The sequence below is a fragment of the Protopterus annectens genome, chromosome 14.part0 (genome assembly GCF_019279795.1).
Source record: "Protopterus annectens isolate FY-2018-M chromosome 14.part0, PAN1.0, whole genome shotgun sequence".
Lineage (NCBI taxonomy): Eukaryota > Metazoa > Chordata > Ceratodontiformes > Protopteridae > Protopterus > Protopterus annectens.
In genome coordinates, this window is record NC_056748.1 from 1165116058 (window position 1) to 1165143870 (window position 27813).

Here is a 27813-nt window from a genome sequence, read left to right on the forward strand (position 1 = left end):
CCAGTCTCTTTGCCTAGACTATGATAACCCCTGAAAGGGAAAGCAATTTCTAGCCTGCAGTCCAAATGTTTTATTGGCCTCTTCCCATTCTATTACCTTTCTCTCTCTCTCTCATTGTCCCCCCGCCCTGACACCTTACTTCCTTTGCCAGATTCCTCCACTACATTCCAGCCTCCTCTTGCCTGTGCTCTGTACCTCTAACTGCAGTCATCCCTACAAGCAGAACTCTTCATTCTCAGTTCTGTGTCTTACTATACTTTCTGCAACTTTGAGCATAATATTATGTAAGACTTATTCTCCTTAAGGATCTGTGCCCAAAATCCTACTCTTTCCTTACTTCTTGAATTATCTCCTGCTTCATCATTCCTTTCCAGTTTTAATTATTTCTTTTTGCTAGTGACATGTAAAAAAGTCTTTCCTGTATAGCTCTAAAATAGCCTTTAAATCAGGTAATATTAAACTTCCTTGTTCTACTGGAAAGATCAACTTATCCCAATTGACTCTTGCCCCCCCCCCCCCCACATTAAAATACTTTGACTAATTACTAACCACTTCTCCTCTGGTTTATAAAAACGTGCCTGACTTGTGTATAAAACTGAAAGGACTAAACATTTTTACTTTTTGTATCTTGCTATCTATATCCATAGGCAAGAGCTTCCAATTTCTCACTTTAATCTTTTTAGTCTCTTCCCACATATTCTTAACTGAAACCTTTTTAACCCATACTCCTAAATACTTCATTTTATCATGGTCCCATAAATATGGGTATAGTTAACAGCTATAGTCTTTTGATTTATCCTCATTAATTGTATATTACAAAAAGTGCGGAACTATGAAATATTCTTCAAGAAGTTGAAGAAAAAGACTGGAAGTTTGTTGACTGTTAAAGTAGTGGTAGAATTGCAAAACACAAACTCCACTTTAAGCCATTAAAATTTTTAACAAAGAATAGACTGAAGAATTAAATATAAGTCAAGCAGTTCTTGTTCTTATAAATATTTATATAAGAGCTTTCTGATGTAAACTGTATGCTACTTTGCAACTAAGTTCTGTATAGTATGCAGTCAGAGGTATTTCAAATACGAAGCTGGGATGTTTTCAAAGTGAATGCTATGCATATTAATCATATTAAAGAAAGAAAGAACCTTTTCCTAGATGTAATGTGTCCAGACTTTTTACTACAATAAGACAAGAAAGGCTGAGAAGAAGTATGTTAAAGTTGTCATCTTGGGCTGCTGGGAGAATGTGAACTGACTACCTTATACATAGTACTAAAGAAAATTTACATTTTTAAAGAGGTGGATATCCTGCTTTGCAGAAGGGGATATGTAGATTTAAGTTATTAGTGTAAGCCACACAAGCATTTTTCACCAAGAAGACTTAAAAATAAAAAGAAATTATTGAAAACCTGAAAAAATAAAAGTTATGTACTCACCATAACTATGCATCTCTGTTGTCCATTTTCATTCTTCCTTCACAAATGGGTTTGGATCCGATGTGGCCACTTTCTTTAAATTCTATGCTCCGACTCTCAAGCTCCTCCCTTACCCATTATGCCCTTGAATACTGTTACCTCAGATCAAGTTTGCTGCTATTACACAAAATCTCAACAAGGTACCTCAACACAGCTATGGACAGAAAAGTGACAGTCGAAAGATTAGGAGCTCAAACAGGACTAAATTCCTAACAACAACTCTGTTAGGTCTCTCCCATAGACATGGATGGAGGGAAGGTGGGAGGGAAGTTGAGGAAGAATTAAAATGAACACAGATACATAGTTATGGTGAGTACATAACTTTTATATCTGATGTTGTCATTTTCAGGTTATGGTGAGTACATAACTTTTATATCTGATGATGTCATGTTCATTCGTTCCTCAACGAATGGGACACAGTCCCCAGCTATGTTAACCTTGGGTGGCCCTCATAAAAGGATGTTCCAAAAAACTGCAGAACTGAATGCTGTTTCTGGAGATGACATCCAATTTGCAATGAGAAATAAAAGTATGAACATTAGACCAAGTGACGGCTGAGCAAATATCAATGGAGGCTTTAGACCAAAATGCAGCTAATGTTAACCATTGACAAAGCTGAATGAGCTTTTGGTTGTCTTGGCAGATTTAAACCTTTCAAAGAGTAAACATAGGAAATACAACTTGTTATTCATTGGGCTAGAGCAGCTTTTGAGTCTGTTTTTCCCATCTTAGTAATAGAAAAGGAGACAAACAATTGATTAGTTTTCCTAAAGTCCTTTGTCCTGTGAAAGTACAAAGTTGCCTATGTACATCTAAAAGATGGTTATATTTTCCTTTACCGTCAAACTTAGGAAAAAAAATGGTAAACTGATCACTTGGTTGATACTTATTTCAGAATCAACTTCTGGCAGGAAAAGAAGGGTTAGTACATCATATCTTTGTCAAAAATCAAATATGTAGGTTTCAGAGTGCTTGGAGTTTAGAAACTCGCCTACCAGACGGTATAGCAACTAGAAATATAGTTTTCCAAGACAGAAACAAAGTCTACATTAGCTGAAGGTTCAAAAGGCGGTAGCACCAGTGTGCAACACGAAAGTCGGATCTCAAGGTGGAGAAGGGTCCCTAATTGGAGGTCTCAGTATGGAGGTCACAGTAAGGAGATGACTTTAAGGCCTTACATAACCTAGATGAAGCCTAAGGAGAAGCATTACCTCAGATGTGATTGATAACTGGAGATGGCTGCTAAATGAACTTTAATGGGTGGACAAGCATGCTCTGTCATGAAAGATGGAGGCAAAGAAATGTAAAATAGCTGGAAGAGAAAGGATCCAACTTGCTCTGTTGAGCCCAAAAAAGAAAACCTTTTCCATTTACTATTATAAATCTTCCTAGTCGAAGATTTGTGGGACGAGACAAAAATTTCATGAACCGGGGAGGAAAGCCTGGAGTATCTAGCTATCACTGGAACTAGAGAAATGATGCAGTCAACTTGAGGCCTGCGACATCCAGTAAATCATTCCCGATGGATGTGTCAGAAGGTCTAGACTGGGGGTCCAGTGTCCAAGGAGGACATACTGGGGGAGACCATAGGAAGGGAAACCACACCTGCAGAGGCCAGTAGGGAGGCAATGAGGATTAGTGTGCTCTGCAATCAGAGATCTTTCTGAAGAAACCTGGGTATTAGAGGCAGGGGAGGGTAAGCTTAAAGAAGACCGGAGGGCCAAACATGGACCAGACCATCTTTCAGTGAAGGTTCTGGAGGAAGAATCAGGGCAAAGAACCTATTGCATTTACTGAGAAGAGGCGCAAACAGATCGCAGCATGGCTGACCCCATTTGTGGAAGATCATATTTGCCATGGCTTGACAGAGACCACTCGTGAGACGTCAGGATGGTCCTGCTGAGCTTGTCTGCCAAGATGTTGGATGTCACTGGTATGTGTACCACTATAGCAAAACAGTCAGAAGAGATCGTCCACTGTAATCATCTCTCATTGCTTCTCAGCAGAGGGGACAGGATCTGGTTCCTCCATGTTTGTTGATGTACCAGACTACTGACATGTTGCCCATTTGAATAGCAATAGTTCCTAGTGTAAGAGAGCTCTGAAGGGCCTGCAATGCTAGAAGCATAACTCTCATCTTCAGGACATTTATATGCAAATTAGCCACTTCTGGGGACTATGTACCTTAAATGGTCTGCCCAAATAATGCCCCTCCCATCCCAAATGAGATTTGTTTGTGGTCAACATGGTATATGGGGGAGGAAGAACACATGGATGCCCCAGAGAAACCTATTCAGAGTATATCCACCAAAGCAGGGATTTTCAGCAAACCCAAGATAATTTTATCAGGTGCCATAAGGGGTGTTGATGAAAAGATCATTGCACTGCTACAGTCCAGTGAAGAATTCTCATATGAAGATGAGCAAGTGGGTATCAAAGTTATTGCAACAGGCATCGACCTTAGGGTTTTGAGTACCATTTTTGCTTGGGGAGAAGGATGAGAAAGAACCTGAATGACATGCAACTTCAAAGTAAGAACGCCATTTAGAGGCTGAAGAGCTAGAGAACTGTCCCATCTAGAAGAGCCCCTATAGGATCATAGGAATTTACTAGGCTATTGGTCCTGAGGCCCTTGCAAGCCTAGAAAGAATTTAACCCATGCTCCAACATGTCTGCACTCTATGCCACTGTCCAGCAGGGACACAGGTGGAATTCCAGGGGTGTAGTTTCTGTTCCCCATTCGGTTATCCAGGTTGCACTTAAAGATTAATGAGGTACTCTGCTTGATGTGGAGACAGAGTCTATTCCACAAAAGGGGAGTCTATGGGACACAAATCTGTCCCGCCAAGTCATCCTACTGATGTCATAGACAAGGTTGATGTCACACGTGCGGGTTAATTGAGTGGAGCTTGACTTGTGAATATGCAGCAATCACATGAAGGCGGGGTCTGAGATTACTTTGTATGCCAGGCAGAGGTCACCTCTGAGGAGTCTGCAGGAGACTGAGTAGAGGGACAGGGCCTTTAGCCTATCTGTGTAGGGTAGATGTTTGAGGCCCTGGATTCCTCTTGGTAAGGAACCTCTCTAGTCTCTCCAGCTGCTGCATGTGCTTTTTGTGAGGTACATGCCGAAAGGGGCATTGTACTCAATAATGAGTCTTATAAGGGAAGAATACAGGGATGTTATGACCACCTCGTCCCAGGATGAGATACCCTTACTAATGAGGTGGGCCATATAGAAAGCTCTCCATACAACAGAGGCAATATAGTGGTCAAAAGTCAGTTTGCTATCAACCTGGGTGCCCAAATCCATCATGACTGATTGCATGCTTAGGACCTTCTTATTAGTGTGATAATTTGTGAGGACATCCCTGTTCCCAAAGGGGATAATGATGCATTTTTTTAGCATTCAGTTTGAGGCCATGTTTCTGGCACCAGTCATTTGTTTGGGTGAGACCCTCAGAGGATGTCCACATTACTAAGGGAATTGACAACGGCACCCAACTTTCAGTCATCTGCAAACTTGGTCAGCCATAGCCTAGTGGTTTTGGCCTGCACCTCAGAAAAGTATATCCCAAACAGCAGCAGAGACCCCAAGACTGATCCCAGAGGTATACCGCTTGTTACAGGTCTATTGCTTGAGGTGGCTTCCCTTATTTTGACTAGGTGGGTTCTATCAGTAGCCAGTTTGCTACCCATCTGGTAACATATGTATTGATGCCTAGTTAAGAGAGTTTACCTATTATACCTGAGTGGGAAATAGTATCGAAGGCTTAGGCCAGGTAGGTGGTGTGCACAGTCTTCCCATCGTCCATGGCCTTAGTAACTGTCTCAAAGTAGTAGACCAAATTTAAAAGACAGGACCTCCCCTTGACAAAACCAAACTGTGTGGGATCAGGTGTCTGGAGGCTCCCAATGTCCTTGTTAATCAGGTCCATGATAATCAGCTCCATGGCCTTGCAGATCAGGCTAGTTAGGTTGATGGGTCTGTAATACCCCGGATCGGTGAATGCTCCACCATTGTGCAAAGGGATGACAGTGGCTGTCCTCCACTCGACTGGGACGAAGCTGGTACTCATGCTTTGGTTGAATAGGGTGCTGCAAGTTCCTGCCTGAGTTCATGTAGGATGCAGCCTGCAATGTTATTGGGTCCCACGGAGGCTGTATTTTTTGCCTTTGAGAGGGCACTGGTGACATGCTCCCTAGAGATAAGGGAAGGGGGGCAGGTACTGGGGATGTCTTGTTTTACTGATGGGGACAGAGGGGTGTTGTTTTCACTGAACCTGTCTGCCAGCAGATTGGCTACATCTACAGCATTTGTGGATGTGGTGTCCTTGGCCATCAGTTCTGAGCAGATCTGGGTACTTCCCTTAAGACTGCGGACATATGTGAAGAAGGCTTTATGACTGTCTTTAGTAGATGTGGCCAGTTTGGACTCTAAGTTTGCTTTGGAGGATTTCACTAGTGCTCTTGTTTGTTCAAGCTAAGGAGAGACTGCTTCCAATTAGGCACCTGCTCCTTGGTCCTGGACAGCAATTTTTCCTTTTATTATTGAGTTTATTTATTGCAAATGTCCACCAGGTTTACTCTTCCTTGAGAAGGATGATGTTATCCTGTTGGATATTCCTGACTTCATGCAGGTCTACAAATGTTCATATAGCACTCTGGTGTAGGTTTAGACATATGTGCCAGTTCCTATGGAGGGGGAGGGGGCTGTGAAGTTGTTTATACCCTCTCTCAGGAGGTTATAATCAGCTTTGGAGAAGATTTTTTGTTTGAAACTAGCTGGGGGGGGGGGGGTGACTTCGAAAGTGACCAGGTTGTAGTCAGATCTTACCAGGGATGATGAAACATGTTTAGGAATAGAGGCTATCCAATTAATATGTTAGATGATATTACTTTTTATGTCTCCTCACAGTGGGGATATAAATACAAGCCTTTGTTAGGTTTAAGCTATTTTGATAGTAGTACTTCTAACAAAATAGAAAACACTTTTAATAGAGTATGTGTATTAACTTATACGCCTTATGTAGATTGTATTAAAGAAATACTACACAGACACTGGGATGTTATTACATCTAACAATTTAGAATTATTATTAGGTGACAACCCCACTATTGTTTACAAGGTGGCACCTAATTTAAAGAGAATGTTAGAATATACGGATGGACAATGTGGATGTTCAGTGAAAAATAACAAAGGTAGTAGTAAGTGTGGATCTTGTCGACAATGCCGATATATCAACGAAATAGACAGAATTATTTTACATGATATTAATCATACAGATATTAAGTGTTTAGGTGGCAATTGCAATAGTAAACAGGTTGTGTATATAGCTAACTGCACTGCGTGTACCGCATTCTATATAGGGAAAACAGAAAGGGCTTTTAAAAAAACGGATCTACGAGCATTATTATAAAATAAGTAAGGAAGATAAAACCAATGCCCTATATAGACATATTTTAGACAAAGGAGTTCAGCATAGCTTCTTATTTAGCATTATAGATCAGATTAATTATAACACATATGCAGGTAACTGGAAAGTGCAGTTAGCATTAAAGGAAAGTGTGTGGCAAATTAGAACAGATGCCACCCAGCATCCTGGTCTCAATGATTTTATTAGTATTAAACCATTTCTTATGTCGGGTTAATTTAGATTTACATCAACATCTATGATATATCCTAGTCACACCCTTGCAATGTTTATCTTTTTATACGTACGACACTGTATACCTAAAGTATTTGTGTATATTTATCATGTGTTTTCCACTTGGGTGACCATATATTCATTATTTATTTACATCAACATTTAACATATTCACATCAATGTATAATATATTTATATTCTTATTTAATATTTATTTACTGAATTTTATATTGTATTTTTTAATATATTTATTGTAGATATTTCAGCATATAGGTTTATAATTGCATCTGCACATGGTTTTAAATATTTTATATCATAACATCTATACAAGAGAATACGTAATCTCACATCAAATATATGCATTCATTCAAATGGTTCTGTGGCTTTAAATGTTTTTGGCGCATTTTTCAAACTACAAATCATCTGATACTATAAATATTTATGGTGCTGACACACTTATTGTTCTGAAGAAGACTGATATAGTTCAGTTGAAAGCGCTAAACTTGATTGTTGTTTGTGGATTTTGAAATAAAGTGTTACACCCGTACGAGCAGCGTTTTTCTTCATCCTGCCAGTCCTTTTATTGTTCTACAGTTGCTGTTCATGTTTTAGTGCCTTACCAGGGATGATGACACTGTACGGATGCTGCAGTGGTTACTCTTGCTAGTTAATACTAAGCCCAAGATATTTTCACCTCTTGTGGGGGTGTGACCAACTGGTGAAAGGCATCCGCACTGTTGAAATCAAGGAATCTCTAGGCATTTGTGTTTTGGCTTGAGTACTTCCTCCAATCTATAGTTGGATAGTTAAAGTTACCCAGGATCAGGGTAAAGGGTTGAAATTTGACAGATTCTAAGAGGTCCAAATAGGTGGTGTGGGCATCTTGAGTCAAAGATGGAGGCCTACAGTTAGCTATGATTTGAATACGGGTCTTGTCAATTAACTGCACCTGGAGTGTTTCTTGTGTGTCAAACTGTTTGACTAGCCTGGAGGTGTGTACATCTTTCATATATATTGCAGCTCCACCTCCTTTTGCTTTGCTGTCCACGGTTTGGGGTCTGAATGTATGATAGGATGAGTAACCTGGTATGGCTGGGGGTGGTCTCCACAGCTCTGAACCAGGTTTCTGTAACTGCACAAATGTCAGCATCTTCCACGGTTAAGAATGCTTGCAATGAATGCCATTTTATGTTTAGACTCCTGGCATTTAGCAGCATGATCTTCAATTTATGTTTTGATTAAATTTTCATGTTGGTACTTTTAACCTCCTGACATTGCCTAAAAAAGGCATTATGGGAGAGGCAAGAGCCTTTGCCAGGAGCCTGAAGCCCAAGGGAGACAGATGCAGGCCATCTCTAGCACAGCATCGTGGTTTGTCAATCATGTCGTCCCAGGCTGTCAGGTACTGGATCCCCTTGGAAGGGCACCAGAAACTAAGCCAATTGCTAAAGTCAATCATTTTCTGTTTGTATTGAGGAATCATTCTGGGTGATGGTAGAATGCTGCTTAAGGCCAGGAACAAACCTGCCTGAGACACATTCAGCAAGCTCGATCATGTCTCTCTTCATATAATCCAGGAAGGTACGTCTCAAGTCATTAATGCCAACATGGACTATGACAGAGTCATAACAGTAGTTGTTGAAAGACTTGAGTGCATGGGTGACATGGCAGATTCTGACACTCAACAAACAACTAACCATAACTTTCTCCTTAACCAGCCTGGTGACGGGCACATCTGTGTGTTTCACAATGGAGTCTCTTATGACCAATATGTTGGGTTTATGTTTAGGTGTTAGCGGCTGTGTGAGACAGGTGCATGGACTGTGTGTTGTGGGGTGGGAAGTGTGTTGTGGGGTGGGAAGTGGAGTTCACATGTGTTTTTGCCTCGGAGGTCTCTTTTGTTTGGGTATTATTTTTTGAGGACCTCCGCATATGTGGGGGTGTGCTCTGTAGGTGTCGGTGGTGTTTGAGGTGTGGTGTTTGTGTTGACAACCTCCTCAGTGCCAGATATACTGGCTTGCGGGGAGAGAGCAAGGACTCTAAGTGCTTGATGTAATTGCATCTTTCTCAAATTGTGTTCCTAGGTGATAGTAGTAGAGGGTTGTCCGTGTACATGAGACAATTACTACACTGTCTCAGGATGCCCATATCAATCAGACTGACAGGAGAAAATGTACGAAATTGTCCACCCATATTTTTCAGAAACTTAAGGGAGAGAGCTAGAGACAGCTGAGAGGTAAAGGTTGGGAGGTTTAAGAGTAGTACTACTAGGTGATCACACAAGTGCTACTAAAGGAAAATTTGTAGCTGGAATACCTCAAAAAGGGTTTAAAAACACCTTACAGCTGAAGTTCTGGATGCAGCAAACTTGTACCTAGACTATGCTACTCAATTTAAGGTTAAGAACGCAGTAAAAAAAAAAACTCACAAACAGATTAACCAGTTACAAACAGAACACACAGTATGAAAATACAGTTAAACAGTAATGAAATACAGCAAAATGCAGTTAAACAGTAATGAACTGCAGTAGATAGCAATGAAATAAAGTTAGTCAGCAAACTGTTTTAAAACAGTAGCTCACAATCACAACAGTAAAAAAAAAAAAAAAACAGCTCAAATAAAGCAGCAATTCAATAGAATACTGTCATAAATTTAATAAGGTTACAGACGAGCAGTAATAAATGGGGCAAATTAAATGTAGTTGAACTAAGCACAAGCAGCAAAATGAAGTAGGAAGAGGCACAGTTTTTTTTTATTTTATTGTATATGCACTCCAGGACTTGAACTGGTTTAAAGATGGACTTGGCCAGACTGATCTTAATTCCCAGAGACTAGAATAATTGGAATAAGTAATCCCTGGCTGTTTCCAGATGTCTGGTCAGTGCAGTAAAGATCCAGTTGTCCAAGTAAGGAAACACTCTGAATCCAAGCAGTCTTGGAGGAGCTGTTACCACTGCCATGCATTTGTTGAACACCTGGGAGCTGTGGTGAGACCGAAAGGCAGGGCTCTGCATGGATAATGACTACCTCCCAGCTGGAAGCATAGGTATCTTTGAGTGCCTGTTCATTTTGATGGATAGTATGCATCTTGAAAAATCTACAGAGCACATCCAGTCGTCCTTCTGCAGAATGGACTGAATCAGGGCCATCAGGAGTTCGGAATTTCTTACAAACTAGTTCAGATAATGGAGATCCAAAATGGGTCTCAGGTCACCTGTTATCCTTTGGCACTAAAAAGGACCTTGAGTAAATTCCAGATTCTCTCTGGTCTGGGGTGTCCTCTTGGAGAACTCTCTTGTTCAGTAGCTTTTGAATCTCTAAAGCTGCTAACTCCCTCTAATTGGGTGGAACACTGGGGAAACATTTTCTTTTGGTGAGGATGTAAAAAGGGAATGAATTATCCTCTAAATGTGATCCTTTGCACCCATGAATCTTCTGTGATGGCTATCTAGCATTTTAGGTGCAAGGACAAGTGCCATAGACTGCCTCCAGAGAGGGACAGTTGGGCAACCTTTCAGTAATGCTGAAAGGATCTGTCCAAGGAGGAATCTCATGACCCTGTGCCGTGTGGGCATCATCTTATATAACTATTCCCACCCTCTGCCTCTGTGGGAAAAATCAACATGCGACTCTTGGAAAGGTCCTTGAGATTTCCTGAGCAACAACTTATCACCACATTGACTCCTAGGAAAAGGGTCTCTGTGGGGTAGAAAACCAGATTCCCATGGCAGACGAGGTCTTTCCATCCTTTTCACTGTGGGACAGTCTCTTTTTAACTGTTGGGCCAAACAAGGAAGATCATCAAAAGGAGCACTGATGAATGTTGCATAGAAGGGCTCTGCAAAATTGCACAGCCGTATCCAGGTGTGTCTCTTAACAGCTATGCCTAAATGGCCACCCGTGAAGTACCTTCAGCTGCATGTGAGATTAACTTCATGGGTGCATTAGTACTAGATTGCAAAGTGGCCAGTTGTGAGGAAAAGGACTTTTGTTCCTCTGCAGACATGGATCTAGAGCATTCTTTAACCAAGTCCCTCTGTAACCTAGTAAAATGTGCAAGATAATTCAGCAACCATATGGCAAATGTTGCTGATGCATACACTAACTTCCCAAACCTGTCCAATACCAGGGGGAAAGACAGTGGGACTCTGCTCAACCAGCTCCTTTTTAGTGGCTGCTGCAACAACCATATTTACAGGGACTCCCTTAGTCCAGTGCTGTCTTTTGGAGGAAGCATCAAAATCTTGTCTGATCATTTGGGGATCAGTCCCATGGAGTTTTGTTCCTTCCATGCCCTGTGGGAGACTAGGTCTATAAGCTCATCTGCAGGTGGGGCAACCCAAGACACAGATGGACCAGACCCAAAGGCTTCCAAGAACACAGATTCCTTCTTGAAAGGGTTTTGGGAAGACCAACCACCTTTCTGGTGAAGGCTCTCTTAGATGTCTCTAAACGAGACAGCCTCAGGTAGAGATCTAGGGGACTCTTCTCCATTAAAATCGGTGTCTTTCATGAAGGATTCCTGTGGGGACTCCAAATACTTCTTTTTGCACAACCTTTTCCGAGGAATAGCTTCAGTGTGGTGCACTGGAGAGGTGTGGGAAGATGCGAGGAGAGTTTCCTGGTGGGAACGGCTTGGAAGCTTGGCTGTTCCTGAGCCGCAGGATGAATGGACTTAGACACAGGATCCAAAGAGGGAACAGGAAATGAATCTGAATGCAGAATGACCAGGAGAAGCAAAGGACAATCCAACCAAAACTAAAACTCTCAGGGCAGACTATCCAAGGCCCTCAACTCACTGCTAAGAGGAAGGAGCTAGAGCTGAGCTGTCCGGCAACGAAGTCCTGAGAGGAGGTGATGGCTCCAAAAACTATGTAGTCAAAGTCAACTTCTCGGATCTGATGTTGAGACTCTGGCTTCGAGAGCCATCATACTCCAAGTGGTAGAAGCTGATTAGATTACAAAAGTCATTGGAGTGAAAAATAGAAGAATCTTCAGATTAGACAGTTCGACTCTCAGGGATGGCTCAGAAAGGGTAGATCAGAGAAGGAGCAACAGGTTGGAAATAAGGTTTAAGGCTCACGGATTCAATAGGATACAGAGCTTACAAGACCCCCATCTGGATCTGTGTTCTGAGGAATTTTCTCATCATTCTATCTACCTCCAAATTGTAAAGACTTTAGGAGGACCTAATGATGGAAGAAGTGCATGGTGGCCTGGAAGACTTTTAGGTGTCTCCTGAATTAAAGATCTCAACCTCGGGGATACCAGCTCTAGGGAAAAACTTGGAGTAAGGAGTCAAGGAGACTTGGGAACAGTGGGCATCAGATCCAAAGACTTTGCAGCTGAACTCTGATATCCTTCTTAGGACATTCAGATGAAGGTGCTGAATGATGGAGTGCAGGGAAGCACTTTTGGTTCTCCTTTATCAGAGGGATCTTAAGCCCCTGATGAAATACCAGCAGTAGCCGGAAGCAGGCCTTTTGGAATAAGTTTGTTTCTCCTAGCATTAAAAGCTGCATAAATGGAGTAGGTGGTGTTTAACACACTCCTTGCTGGCATCAGAGTTGGGGATCTTATACCCACAGGAAGTGTACTTTTTGATCCCAGTGGGCTTATCAGCCATAATACTCAATCGGCAACGAAACTCACATTTTTTTTTTTTTTTTTTTAGAGAGTGAAAACTTTTAATACCAACAATGGTGACAAAGGATTACTTCAAAATGAGGTAAGAGAGGGAGAAAGATTGCAAAAAAAAAAAAAAAAAAACCTTTAATCTTGGTAAGAGAAATGTTTAGAAAAAGGAAAGGTAAGGGAGACATAATAAATAATGAGGAGGAAAAAATATAAGTTTGTGCAATTACTAAACTCACTAAGAGATCTAGAAATCACAATCCCATCCAATCTTGAACAGCAGCAAACGAGATCTGAGGTAACACAGTAGTTGGGAATTATGGGTAAGGGGGGAGCTTGAGAGTCGGATCCTAAAATATAAAGAAAGTGGCCGAGTTGGATCCAAGGGTCAGATCTGAACCCAATCGTTCAGGAACGAATGAAAATTAAGTCAAACCTGTAGTTTTTCCCCCCTTGAATTTTGAAAGCAATTGTCCTTATTAGCACCTACTTTCAGTTGAACATAAGCAACAATAAGGTGCATGTAATTAATCATACCAGGTCTGAACAGTGTGTTCTGAGTGAAATCACATGGTACTATCTAAACATCTTTTAAAGAAATATTGGCAAACAGTTCAGTGATGTTACAAAATAAAGTAAGAAATGAAGTCAAACTGTGAGGAAGTAAATAGTATGTGTTGCCTCCCCAGCTGCTTAGCAGTTTAATTCAATAAATATAGTAGTGCATAGTTTAATATATTTATTTAAGGGAAGTCAGTGTACATTTTTCTTAAGACTACAAGTTAAAGAAATGGAGATTCTGGGAATTAACACATCCACTGTCCCAGGCAAAGGGAGGTTAGCAATAACTACACAGAAGTATGGTGCCCATGGATATAAACATCAAGATTTGTACACCAAAATAGTAGAAGACAGCAAAGTGTGTGCATTGATTGAACCAGCATAAAAAGTCCTTCTGGCCTAAAATACGATTCACTGATGCATTTACTGATCAAGAAGCAACAGAACAGAATCTGGTCATAGACGTGCAGACATACTGATCACTAATTATGATCTGAAGGTTACACGAGTGCACCACAATTTAAAATGCACAATGGCCCAGTGATATTTTCCTGCAGCTTTAATGAACATAAAGGGGAAGAAGATTTTTTCCTGCAAAGAATCATTTAATAAAAATCAATTTTGAATGTTACTTTTTAATGGAAGATTGAAATAAATACATCAATGGAAGGGAAAACAAAGCAAAGCATACTTAATAAAGTTCTTTGTTAAACGTCTTCCTCAAATTTCTAGCCATGACTCTAGTCCATATCGGATTTATCTGAAAACTGGGTAAACAAACTGGTTAAGATGATTTACAAGCAAGAAGCATTAGAAATGCAAAAATGCATATAAAACTAACTGATCAAACAGACTTGCGGTCTATTCCTCAGAGTACAAAAAATAGCAAATGACAGTCAAGGAAAAGAGGCAAAAAAAAACTCTCCTAACACATCTATGGAGCACTGATAGAGGATAAGAAATTTGCATCTTATGTTAAGATTCAACAGTCAAAGAAAACAAACAAGAAAAGTCATGGACATGACAGATTTTCCTTATTACTGCCTAGCTTTAATCACTATGCTGTTATCTGGCAATTATTCATACTCTACACAGGAAAGCTGCCACCTGTTTTGAAGAGGCTCGTGCCTTCAGAAATCCCATGCCTGGACATTTAGTCACTGACTTGTGCCGTGAACTAATTTCAGGCTTTTTGCCTGTGTGCAGCAAGGTATGCCAAAACATTTTCTCATCTGCAAATTTGTAAAGCTCTCAAGAATAGCTAGCGTCTGTACATCTAGCAGCAATCAGTACAAGGTTTAGCCCTGCCTCCGACTCCAGGAATGCATCCCCTTCTTTCCCAGCTGTCACTCTGAGAATTAGGATAGTCATCAAATGTTAGTCACTGGCCCTGTAAATGGACGTCCTACCGCACACCAAGGAACACTGAAGCAACTGGTCAAGGACTTTCCTTCCTTTTAGTATCATCCTTAACTGTCATTCTTACAGAAAGTATCACAGTCTGCAACATTACTGTCTGGGCTTTGGCAGCGGATGAGCATTTCTGTCTGCCTGCAAAATAATGCTTCCACAGTAATACAGACAACAAAAAGTGGTGATGGAGAAAAATCAGACAAACAGTTAAGGAAAACAACAAAACAAAAAAAAATCTGAATGATGGTTCTGTTTAAAACTTACATGGGACACATTAGAAAAATATAAACAAACTTCTGCACAGCTTGTACTGCTATCACTATAGTAAATAAATGAAGAATGTAATTTCTTACAGTGGCAGCAAGATAGGAAAAACAGAGCCTGTCATTTTTATGTCCACTGAAGTGGTCACTAAAGACTGAATGTTCCAGGAGCTTAAGAGGATTGTTAAGTTGAACTAACAAAGAAGTGTCAAATGTTAATTACACTGATACAGCGCTAATGACTGGCTAAAATTATTTCTGTTTATTATGAGAAAACATCTCTATCTACTCACCTTCCTGGTTTTGTAGTTCCGTAACCATTTGATGGCACCTCAACAGTGTCAATTGCACATTCCAAGTCTAAAAGAATTTCTTCCAAAGAAACCACAACATGAAAGAAAAAGAAAATGTGACATTTACTTTTAGAAATAAAGTAATCAGAAAGTACAGTTGTGTATACTTACCATAAATGTAGATGTTACAGTGTACTCACTGTTTCAGTCATCATATTTGGGTTATCTGCTTGCAGTAGCCCACAGTCGGCCTGATTATCAAAGTCTTGGGTCTTGTGTCGGTTGCTGTCTCATCTTCCATGACGTCCGGTAGTCAGGGGTATAAAGCATGCAGCAGACACGATTACATCAGTTTTTCTTGCCCCAGATGTCAGGTGCCCCCATAATGGGAAGCAATTTTATATATATATATATATATATATATATATATATATATATATATACACACACACACACACACACACACACACATAACAAGGTTACACCGCCAACAAAAAAAGCAAATACACCAAAAAGCCTTAAGCATAGTAAACAAGAATAGAGGTATAGCTAAAAGAAGTCAGGGGGCTGGAGGGAGGGTAACCAGGACTGCAACAGTGAATACACTCTAACATCTACATTTATGGTAAGTGTACTCAACTATACTATGTTCTTCGTGTTTCACTGTTGCAGTCATCACATTTTGGTAGATTCCCAAAGCTAAGGATGGGAGGAGGAAATTAGATAGCATTAGGACCAGCTATAAGGCCCTGCAAGACTGCAGTGGCAAAGCCAGGTCTGGATTTAGAGGAAATTGGCAAATGATAATGCTTGGTGAAAGTATGTACAGAAATCCAGGTAGCAGATTCTAGGATGTCCCTGGTAGGGACACCTCTGAGAAAGGCTGTAGAGATAGATGCAAGCCCCTGTCAAATGTGGTCTTATCCCTTGTGGGGTAGGTTTTCCATGGTGCTTATAGCAGAAATAAATGCAATGGCCTATCCATTTAGAAATGGTTTGCTTTGAAATGGTCTTCCCCTCCGCCCCTGCAGCAAATGCAACCAGCAGCTCTTCAGATTTCCTGAGAGGTTTAATCCTGTCCAAGTAAAATTTCAGCTGTCTGTGCACATCTAAGGAGTGCAGTATACATTCCCCTTTGTTCTGTGAATTAGAAAAGAAGGTTGGCAAATGAGTGGACTGATTAAGAGCCATACTAGAGACCACCTTGGGCATGGAGGGATTGGTCCTGAGGGACACCCTGTCCACATGAAAGATGATGAAAGGCTCCACTGCCATAAGGGCCTGTAATTCAGACACCCTTCTTGCTGAAGTGATGACTAAAAGGAAGGTTGTTTTCCAAGAAAGGAATTTCAACTCTGCATTTGCAGTTGTCTCAAAATGAAGTAGAGTGAGTTTTTCCAATACAAAGTTAAGGTCCCAGGCTGGAGTAGGGGCTCTCCTGGGTGGTCTTATGTTTTTGGCTCCTCTGAGGAACTGCTTGAGCAGTGGATGAGAGAAGAGGTGTGGTTCTGTGTTGTAATGAGCTGAAATGGCTGAGGCATGACTTTTGATGGAGGAAAAGGAAAGGTCCTTGTGAAGCATCTCAGTTAAGTATTGAAGAATCTGAGGTAAATTGGGTGCTGCTGTGCCCATCCCCTGAGTTTGGTTCCAGGAACAGAACATTTTCCATTTTTCAGCATAAGATTTTCTAGTACTAAGCCTCCTTGCCTCCAGAATGACATCCAACACTTGCTTACTGAGGGATGGTAATGGAGAGATCAGATAATTAGCCAGGCTGCCAGGTACAGAGTTTGAAGCTGAGGGTGCAGAATCTGGCCCTCCTGCTGGGACAGCAGGGTAGGGGGTCTGAGGCAGGTGCCATGCTGCCAGCAGTGACACTGCGCAAGAAGGGGTACTACTGCTGGCGTGGTCAGTCTTGTGCAATCAGTATCGTCCTTTGTTTGTCCTGTTTGATCTTTAGTAGTACCTTAGAGAGGAGAGGCAGAGGAGGAAAGGCATAAACTGATAGGTTTTTCCAGGTGAAGGGCAGGGCATCCACTTTCCAAGCTTGTTTGTGGGGAGCCCTTGTGCAGAATTTGTATAATTGGTAGTTTTGGGGGGAGGCAAACAGGTCCATCTCTGGGCTCCCCCATTTGTTTCTCAACATGCTGAATATCTTTGGTTCTAGTTTCCACTCGTGTGGGTCCATGAGATTTCTGCTTAGTTTGTCTGCCAGTGTATTTAGCTTTCCAGGCAGAAATTGAGCCTGTAGGTGCACCTGTTAGCTCAAGGCTTTGTTCCATAGAGCCATGGCTAGTCTGAGAGAGGGTATGAGTGGGTTCCCCCCGCTTCTTTATGTACCACACAACAGTGGTGTTGTCAGTCTTTACCATTAATTGTCCTGGAAGAATGTGGTCCTTGAAGGCTGCCATAGCATTCTGTACAGTTATTTCTTTTTGATTGATATGCAGGCGCATTTGACTTGGGTTCCAGTTGCCCTAAATGTACTTCCCCGCCAAGTGAGCCCCTCATGCATAGCCTGATGCATCTGTTAGGCTTTGGGCGGCAGGGGGTAGAGTGAATGTCAGTCACTTGTTTTGGTGGCAGGCCTCTGCCCACCAAAGGAACTCTTATCTGTAGGCAAGGTATGATAGGAATCATTGCTTCTAGATCCTGAGAATGTTGACACCATAGGCTTTTTAGATACCATTGTAGTTTCCTCATATACAGTCTTGCATATGGAAGTAGGAGAATGCAGGCCATGAATCCCAAGGCTTGCAGTATTTGCCTTGCAGATAGCAGGGTCTTTGTAGCCAGTAGTTTGAAATAGGCTTTCAAATAAACTTGTTTCTCTGGCGTGAGGAAAGCCATCTGGGAAGTTGTGTTCAAGCTTGCTCTTAGGAATACAATTTGTTGGCTGGGCACAAGATGTGATTTCTTTTCGTTTATGGTGTACCCCAGAGAAATTAGCAATTTTTGTACAAACGCCAGATGATTCAATAGTGTGTCCTTGCTTTCTGCCCGAATTAGACAATCGTCCAGGTATGGGTGTATCTGAATATTTCTTTGCCTGTAAAATGCAATGACTGGAGCTAGGCACTTTGTGAATAACCTGGGCGCAGTAGATAAGCCAAAGGGTAGTGCAGAAAACTGATGGTGCATGAAGCCTGCTTTGAAGTGTAGGTATCTTAGACAAGATTCCATGATTGGTATGTGCATATAGGCTTCCTTTAAATCCAGTGTTGCCAACCAGGCATCCTTGCCTAGCATAGGAAGCAACTGGTGAAGAGTTAGCATCTTGAATTTTGGGATCACCAAAAATGTGTTTAGGATAAAAAGGTCCAGGACAAGATGCCAGGAGTTGTCTTTTCTGGGCACCAGGAGAAGTCTTGAGTAGAAACCTTGTCCCCTTTCCAATTCTGGGACAGTTTGAATAGCCCTGATACTTGAGAAAGAGAGAACTTGCTTTTGAGCCTCTGCCCACTGATTTGGGGGTAGATCTGGCCAACCGTTTGGGGTTGCTAAAGTGTGGAAGTGGAATCTGTATCCTTGGGGAAAAAAGAAGTTATGTACTCACCATAACGTTCCATCTGAGTAGGTAATCTTCATTTGTCAGCAACCTGTGGATATCGGATCCATATCAGATCCGAGCCGGCAGCTTCAAACAGCTAAGATCTGAGCTCCAAGCTCCTCTCCCCTTACCCATAATCCCTTGCTAACACTTCCTGACCTCAGATTGAGTTTGCTTAGTAACACAGAGTATTACAACACAGAAATCAGCTCCAAATCCTAACCTAAGGTTATCTGGAACAAGGGCTAGAAATTCTTCTAGTACGCACTAAAGGTCAGGGGGATGGAGGGGGGGTCAGTTGCTGACAAATGAAGATTACCTACTCAGATGGAACGTTATGGTGAGTGCATAACTTCTTTATCTGAAGTAGTTAACTTCATTTGTCCATCAACCTGTGGGACAGAGTCCCAGCTACAGCACTGCAGAGCCAAAGGATGCTCTCCCTCTGGAAATTATGTCCAACTTGTAATGATTAATAAATGTATGAGATGAAGCCCAAGTGGCTGCTGAACAAATGTCATCCAAGGAACCTCTGGACCAAAAAGCAACAGAGGTAGAAATTGATAGAGTAGAATGGGCGTCGACTCCTTCAGGTTCAGGTCGACCAGAACTTTGATATGCAAGCAGGATACACTGGGAAATCCATCTGGACAATGTAACTTTTGATACTGGTTTTCCCAAAGAGGGATTTGCAAAGGATACAAAGAGTTGGTCAGATTTCCTGTGACCAGCGGTCCTGTGCAGGTAAAATCTTAATTGCCTGTGTACGTCCAGGGAATGCAACTTATATTCACCTTTGTTCTGGTAATTTGGAAAGAATACTGGTAAATTAATGGATTGGTTGATGTTTGGTTCCGACGCGAGCTTGGGCAAAAAGGAAGGATTGGTCCTGAGGGAAACTCTATCTTTATGAAAAACCAAGTATGGCGGTTTGGCGCAAAGGGCTTGAAGTTCCGAAACCCTTCTGGCCAAGGTGAAGGCAATAAGAAAGGCCGTCTTCCAAGATAAGAATTTTAGATCCACCGAGGCTGCAGGCTTGAACGGGGAGCTGTCAGAGATTGGAGAACAAGAGTTAAATCCCATGGAGGAACTGGATCTTTAACAAGAGGTCTCAAGAGGAAAGTGCCTTTTAATTTGGAAGAGGCCAGGGGGCCGAGATCACTTCCCACATGATAGTGGGAGATTGCAACCAACTGGATTTTGACCGTAGAGGAGCCAGCACCCTGGTCGAATAAGGTTGATAAGAATTCTAGCACTGCTGGTAACGGAGCTGTAAAGGGATCCAGGTTTCTGTGCTCCGCCCACATAGAAAAACGTTTTCATTTGCTATTATAAACCTTCCTCGTAGAAGGCTTATGAGCGACTACTAAAATAGCCTTGACAGATGAGATACCGGGAGTCCTAGCTATCCATTGGAACTGGATCAACCAAGCTGTGAGCCTGAGGTTGCCCAGGTTTGGGGTTGTCAACCCTAGTGGGTGAGAGATCAGATCCGGAGTGGGATCTAGAACCCATGGGGGGGTTCACTAGATGAGACAATAGGCAAGGGAACCACGCTTGAGGCCAGAATGGGGCTATGAGGATCACTCTGCACCCCCAACCAACGTGCTTTCTGTAAGAATTTCAGCATTAGGGGAAGAGGTGGATAAGCATAAAGTAGACCGGATGGACAAACATGCACCAGAGCATCTGTGGGGGATTTCCCTGGTTGTGGAATTAGAGCGAAGTAGTTGCTGCACTTTGCGCTTGAAGGAGACGCAAAGAGATCGCAGCAAGGTTAACCCCATTTGAGGAAAATTTGCTTTGCCACTCTCGGGTTCAGAGACCACTCGTACGGTGAAAGTATGGTTCGACTCAACCTGTCTGCCAAGATGTTCGACCAGCCTGGAATGTGCGTTGCTATGAGAAAGTGGTTGGTGGAGATCGCCCATTCCCAAACTCTCATGGCCTCTCGACAAAGTGGGTAGGATCTGGTTCCCCCTTGTTTGTTGATATACCAGACGACTGACATGTTGTCTGTCTGAATTGCAATAGTCCCCAAGGGAAGAAGGGCCTGGAGTGCTTGCAACGCAAGAAGCACTGCTCTCATCTCTAGGACACTGATGTGCAACAAGGTTTCTGATTGGGTCCACGTGCCTTGGACGGTTCTGCCCATACAGTGCCCCCCCACCCAAGCGGGAAGCATCCATGGTCACTGTGGTTAGAGGGGGGGACATAAAGAAGGGACACCCTTTCTGGAGGTCCCGCGACTGGAGCCACTAGAGTAGGGCTTTCTTGCAAACCCTGCTGAGGGGAATGGGTGAATTCAGTGGATGTTGCAGGATAGACCACTGAACCTGTAGAGTCCATTGTAGTACCCTCATGTTCAGGTGCGCTAAGGGTAGTACGTTGATAGTTGACGCCATGGAGCCTACAGCCCTCAGGACCAATTCTGCTGGAGGAGCCGGGTAGTTTAGAAGGGCTAGCACGTGGAGCTTCAGGGTCCGAGGTCGGTCCGGAGTCAAAAGGACTTGCAAAAGATTTGTGTTAAATCTGGTTCCAATGAAGTCTACGACCTGGGTGGGTTGAAGAGAAGATTTTTTGACACTGATTGCAATTCCCAGACGGGAGGCCAGATGGAGAAAACAATCTCTGGCTGAGCACAGTAGATGCCTTGTGAGGGCGGACAGGAGCCACTCGTCTAGGTACAGAAAGACCTGTATTCCCTGAAGTCTCAGGTGGGCCGCTACCACTGCTAATACTCTGGTGAAAACCCTGGGGGCTGTGGTGAGACCAAAGGGGAGGACCCTGAACTGGCATTGGCTGGCTCCTAGCCGGAAGCGGAGAAACCTTCTGGATCCATCCATGTGGTAGTACACGTCCTTGAGGTCTATGGAGCACATCCAGTCGTTCTCCTGCAGGAGTGGGAGAATAGATTGAATAGTAACCATCAGGAACTTCTCTTTGGCCACTGACAGGTTTAGAAAGGATAGATCGAGGATTGGCTTTAAGTCCCCCGTCTTTTTTGACACCAAAAAGAACCTGAAGTACAAGCCTGATCCGGATTGGTCTGGGGGGACGTGTTGGATTGCTCTTTTTTCTAGCAGCTGGAGAATTTCTGCAGCTGCTGCCTCCCTTTGATTGGGTGGGACATCTGGGAGGCTACGGGGTTTGGGAGGAAGATTGATAAAGGGAATCTTGTAACCTCTGGATATGATCCGAAGCACCCAGTGATCTGTTATAATGGACTCCCACATTGCTAAGTGCCTCGAGAAATGCTCCCCCAACTGCCTCCAAAGTGGAGCAGTCGGGTAACCCTTCAGGGTTGCTGCGCGGGCCGATCAGAAAAGGGTTCTCTCGACTCGAAATTTTTCGGTCCCCCTCTGTCTCTGGGCCGGCATCCACCCTGTCGTCCTCTGCCGCTAAAGGACGACGGGTCCGGAGCGAAATGGGACTGTTGAGATTTCCGGAACCACATCTTCTGTCCTTTTTGGTTCCTAGTGAAGGACCTCTGGGGAGCAGAGAAGCGGACTCCGATGGCAGACGTCTTTCCGTCTTTCTCGCTCTGGACCAGTGTGTCGCGTATGGTCTTGCCAAAGAGCGAAGAACCGTCAAACGGGGCATTAGCGAAGGACACCTTGAAGGGTTCCGCAAAATCACAATGGTGGAGCCAATCATGCTGTCGTAAGACAATGCCCGCTCCGCTAGATCTAGCGGCCCCTTCCATGGCATGGTAGAGGAGCCACATAGAGGTGTTAGAAATGGATTTGACAGTGGCCATTCGGGTAGAGAATACTTTCTTATCCTCAGCCGACATGGACTCTGGGGGAGACCTGGCATATTCTTTGATGAGATCCCGCTGGAGTCGTATCACGTGTGCCATATAATTCAGCAACCTTACCGAGAAGGTGGCTGAAGCGAACATCCGCTTCCCCAAACGGTCCATTGTCCGAGACTCCTTGTCTGGAGGATGGACTGAGGAATTCCCCTGGGCCAGTTCCTTTTTAGTGGTGGCCACCACCAACATGGCATCTACAGGAGCACCCTTGCTCCAGCATGTCCTATCGGAAGGGCGACTAAGAATTTTATCAGGCCTCTTGGGAATGGGCTCCACAGTGTCCGGCTCCTTCCATGCCCTGGTAGTAATCAGGTCTACCAGGGGGTCGGCGGGAGGGGACACCCAAGAGGTAGATGGGCCTGCGTCAAACGCCTCCATTAACACAGACTCAGAGGAAGGTTTTTAGGCAGATCACCACCCTCTAATTCGAAGCATTTCCATGATGTCTCCAAAGGAGACGTCTTCGGGGGGTGACCTTGGGGAACTTTCCCCTTCCTCTAAATCTGTGTCTGTTGTCAAGGACTCAGGTGAGTCCAAGTGCCTCCTCTTGCACTTATGTTTGTGAGGAACCTCCTCGGGGGGAGCTGTCCGAAGAGGCCTCAACAACCACATCTTGTTCCTCCAAGGGAACTATCTGGGACGTAGGCGCAGGCTGTCCCTGGGGCCGGGTGATGGAAGGTAGGCCTGTCTGAGATGGTGTGCAGGGTGGAGCCGTAGCAGAAGCCTGTGGCGTCGAATCCCTCGAAAGAACCCTCTCCACAACATCGAACGCCGAACCGGAGCTGCTGTCCCTGGGATCCAAGAGTAGTCCCCTTGGATCCAATGTGTGGATCAGAGCCGGCACCGAAGCAATCGGATCCGAAGGGCCAGTATGCTCCAAGCGAGACGGAGCCTAAGACACACTGACACCTCCGGATCCGAAGCTCAGCTCCGCTCGGCTCCGACAGCTCAGATTCGAAAAGGGACCCAACAAACTCGAGGGTGTTGTCGGCTCCGAAGTATGAGGTACTATCGGAGACAACACTCCCTCGGCTCCAATGCTACTTGGCTCCGAAGGCTCCGATCCCCGGAAGTGGGTAGGAAAAGGAGCTATCGGGGCAAAAAAGGGGGTCGAGCTCCCCCCCCCTCTGCAGCTGGGCCTGGAGGAACCTATGCATCATCCGGTCCATGTCTACATTGGATAAGCTTCTAGTTGACCTAGAAGAGGCCACCAAGGCGGGACGGGAGTGCCGCCTCAATGACCTCGAAGGCGACCGGGTCTCCTCCTCATCCGGCTCCGGAGAAAAACGGGGTGAATGGAGCCGGGAAGGAGAAGGGCCGGAGGCCTTAGGAGAAGCCGCTAGCTTGGCAAGCGGGTTCAAGGAGGAAGACTCGGCCCGCAGCTTGTGGTGTTTCTCTTTTCTGTGCTCTCTCCTAGCTTCCCTCTCCTCCTGGCCTGCTGTGGGAGGGTGAGTCCCGGCCAGGGGAGAAAAGATGGGGGGGTGGGGTACTGCCGCGGCAGGTACCACAGAGGAAGAGTAGGACGAAGTCTGATCCGGGGGCAATAGTGCCGCCAAGACCAACTTCGGCCTCCTGTCCCTCTCAAAGCCCCGGGGTTGAAGGCTGCACAAATAATGCAGCCTGAGGACAGGTGGTCAACCCCAAGGCAAATAACACACAGAGTGTGGCCATCCGCTGGGGACAGCTTATGGCCACACTCGGTGCATTTAGAAAAGAAGGCTTTAGGGGCCTCAGACAAGAAATTAACACTAAGCCCAACACAGACACGCCTTGACACACACACTGGGAAGGGCAAACTAATTAAATACAGTTAGGTTTAACTACAAAAAGCGCTAAGGCAATAGACTAGGGGTAACACACACACAATTTTTCAAAGAGTTAGAAAGAAAAAAGGAAAGATTTTTCTCACAAAATACGTTATACCCACGCCTGGAAGCTCGCTCAAGCTGCTGACTGAACCGCAGCAAACGAGATCTGAGGTCAGGAAGGGTTAGCAGGGGGTTATGGGTAAGGGGGAGGAGCTTGGAGCTCGGATCTTAGCTGTTTGAAGCTGCCGGCTCGGATCCGATACCCACAGGTTGATGGACAAATGAAGTTAACTACTTCAGATCTATATTTAAAACCCATTTGTCCTGGCTAATGAGTTCCCAATTTTTTGCCTGCAGGGCAACCATTCCCCCTAAAGGCGCAGTCAGTTGAGCAGGGCTTGGAAGTTTTAAAGTTAAGTCATTGAGACAGTTTACCATAGGGAGGAGTCTTACTACTCCCTGCTTTGGAAGTGGGAGCCCCCCACTGCTTAGTCCTGTGCATACCTTGGGACTGAAGCCTGGGTGTTCTGCTGGCTCTGACTTTGGACTGAAGGCTTAGAAGAGGCAGGAAAGGACCAATTCTTAGAGGGCCAATGCCTACTAAAACTGGGAGGCTGTACTTGCAGGAAATCTGTAATGGTTTGCATACATTTAGCTTTTTCCTCCATCTTTTTAAGTACTACTTTTGCTTTGTTGCCAATAGGCGGTCCTGGTTTAAGGGAGCATCCAGCAATTTAGCTTTAACATGATCTGGCAAAGATTGCTCCTTAAGCCAAGCATGCTTTCTAAGTACGGACCCAGTGACAGCAGCCCTGCAAGATGCCACTAGTGAATCAAAACCACATTGCAAAGTAGGTTTTCCAACTTGTTCAGCAAAATGAATTAAACCCTGTAAATCTTTATTTTCAGCACAGTCAGGAATCATCATTTTTTTGTTTAAGCAATCCAGTAATACGCTGCTGATACTTTAACTTATGAAACTGGCAGTTTAAGGCCCTAATGGCCACGGTTGCAGAAGTGCATACCTTCTTACCCCATCTATCCAGCGCCCTGGAATCTCTATCAGAGGTGGTAGGATTTTTGGCAGTAGTAGTCTTAATGCCCTTGGGTCCCTGTGAAATGGTCTCAGGATCCGAAGTAAGATTTTTAAAAAAGAACTTGAGAGAGTCAGGAACCCTGTAATATCTATCTGGTTTTCTGGGAGCAAGAGGTTAAGTGTCAGGGGACAAGCTATATTCCGAAAAGGCATCAAGAGCAATGTCCAGTACGGGGGGGGGGGTGTAGCTAAAGGCCTGTGTTGTGGCAGGAGTAAGAAATCCCTAAGCCTCTTTTTAGAGTCAGAGTAATCCTGGCTTTCCCAGCGAAAATGCTCCCTAAGAGCACGCAAGGTTTCACCAAAAGAGAAATCCTCTGGAGGGAATAGAGTCCTCTGCATCAGAATCCTCATAGGTAGATAAGGGTAAATCCTGGTCATCAGAGGAAAAGTACAGTTTTGTACCTACCATAAATGTAGATGTTCGAAGATCCACATTGCTGCAGTCCTTACACTTGGGTAGTCCGCTGTCCTCGGTCGGCCCGAATATCAAAGTATTAGGCTGACGTCGGTCCAGGCGCTTAAGACTGACATCAGGACGTCAGGGTACAAATGCGCATGACCGACGTCATATCCTCAGTCTTTTCTTGCCCCAGATGTCAGAAGACCCTAAAAAGAAAGGTCAAAACCAAAAGACAGCAAAACCAACCAACCACCCTTGCACTAATTATATGTACAATATATACAAAATACACAATATGTACAACCCAGCCCACACAACCGCCTCTAACTACAGAGGGGAAGGAGGGAGGGTAAATTGGACTGCAGCAATGTGTATCTTCGAACATCTACATTTATGGTAGGTACAAAAAGTACAGTTTTGTACCTACCATAAATGTAGATGTCCGAACTGGATAGCATCTGCAGTCATAACAACTGGGTTGTCCTGTCGTCAGGCAGCCCTTCAGTCGGACGGATTCCAAAGTCCGGGTCCGGCTTCGGCTGATGTCGCACTCCACCCGACGTCATCTCTGTTGGTCTTCGGGTATAAAAGCATCAGCCGACGCCATTTTCCTCAGTGTTTCTTGCCCCAGATGCCAGAAGCCCTCTTGCAGGCTAGAATTTGGATAGATGCCAATGTTTCCAAATAGATAGAGGTAAACACAACAATAAGCATGTATGTACATATATACAAACAAATACACCATAAAAGACTCCCCCCCAACAGCTAGCTATTAGGAGGGTAAACACCCTAGGAGTACCACAGAGGGAAGGAGGGTAATCCTGACTGCAGATGCTATCCAGTTCGGACATCTACATTTATGGTAGGTACAAAACTGTACTATGTCCTTCATGGATGCATCTGCAGTCATAACAACTGGGTAGAATACCATAGCCAACTAGGGAGGAGGATAAAAGTAGATTATGGTGTGTTTAGGATCCCTTGCAGTACAGCAGTGGCAAACCCTGCTCGGGATCTGGAATATAGAGGCAAATTATAATGCTTGGCAAATGTATGCACGGAGGTCCAAGTAGCCGCCTCAATAATGTCTTTGGTTGCCACTCCTCGTAAGAAGGCTGTGGTAGTGGCTGTTGCCCTTGTAGAATGAGGTCTTATGTTCTGTGGAATTGGTTTTCCATGGAAGGAGTAACAGAATCGTATGCAATTTCCTATCCATTTGGAGATTGTCTGTTTGGAAATAGCTTTTCCTTCCTTCCTGTTGCATAGGCTACAAAAGTTGGTCAGTCTTTCTGCTATTTTTTGTTCTGTCCAAGTAGTAGCGTAGCTGTCTATGTACATCCAAGGTATGCAGTATTCTTTCCCTCTGTTTTGTGGGTTGGGAAAGAAGGTAGGTAGGTGGATTGCCTGGTTTAAAGACACTCTGGATACCACCTTGGGCATAAATGTAGGATTAGTCCTCATGGACACTCTATCTTGGTGGAAGATTAGGAAGGGTTGCACTGCCATTAAGGCCTGTAGTTCTGAAACCCTCCTTGCTGAAGTAATTGCCAGTAGGAAAGCAGTTTTCCATGACAGGTGTTGTAGGTCTGCTGTTGCTGCTGGTTCAAAGGGTGATAGTGTCAATTTTTCTAGCACAAAGTTCAAATCCCAAGCTGGTAATGGTGGTTTCCTTGGAGGTTTTACATTCTTGATTCCTCTGAGGAACTGCCTGAGCAAAGGGTGCGAAAAACAGGTGGGTCAATGCTGTATTCTGCTGAAATACCTGATGCATGTATCTTGCTGCCGGAGTAGGACAGGCCTGGATGAGGAAGTTCGTCCAGATACTCCAGAATGTTAGGCATATCTATGTTTGACACAT

General features: G+C 43.9%; 1 protein-coding gene across 1 annotated transcript in view; it reads right to left on the reverse strand.

Moving 5' to 3' along the window:
- RTEL1 (regulator of telomere elongation helicase 1) overlaps positions 1–27813 on the reverse strand; it is a gene marked incomplete in the record, with an annotated part of 4697248 nt that overhangs the window by 4016019 nt on the left and 653416 nt on the right. The window contains 1 exon segment of the mRNA XM_044056976.1: positions 15285–15363. Coding sequence (XP_043912911.1) covers positions 15285–15363 — 79 coding nt within the window.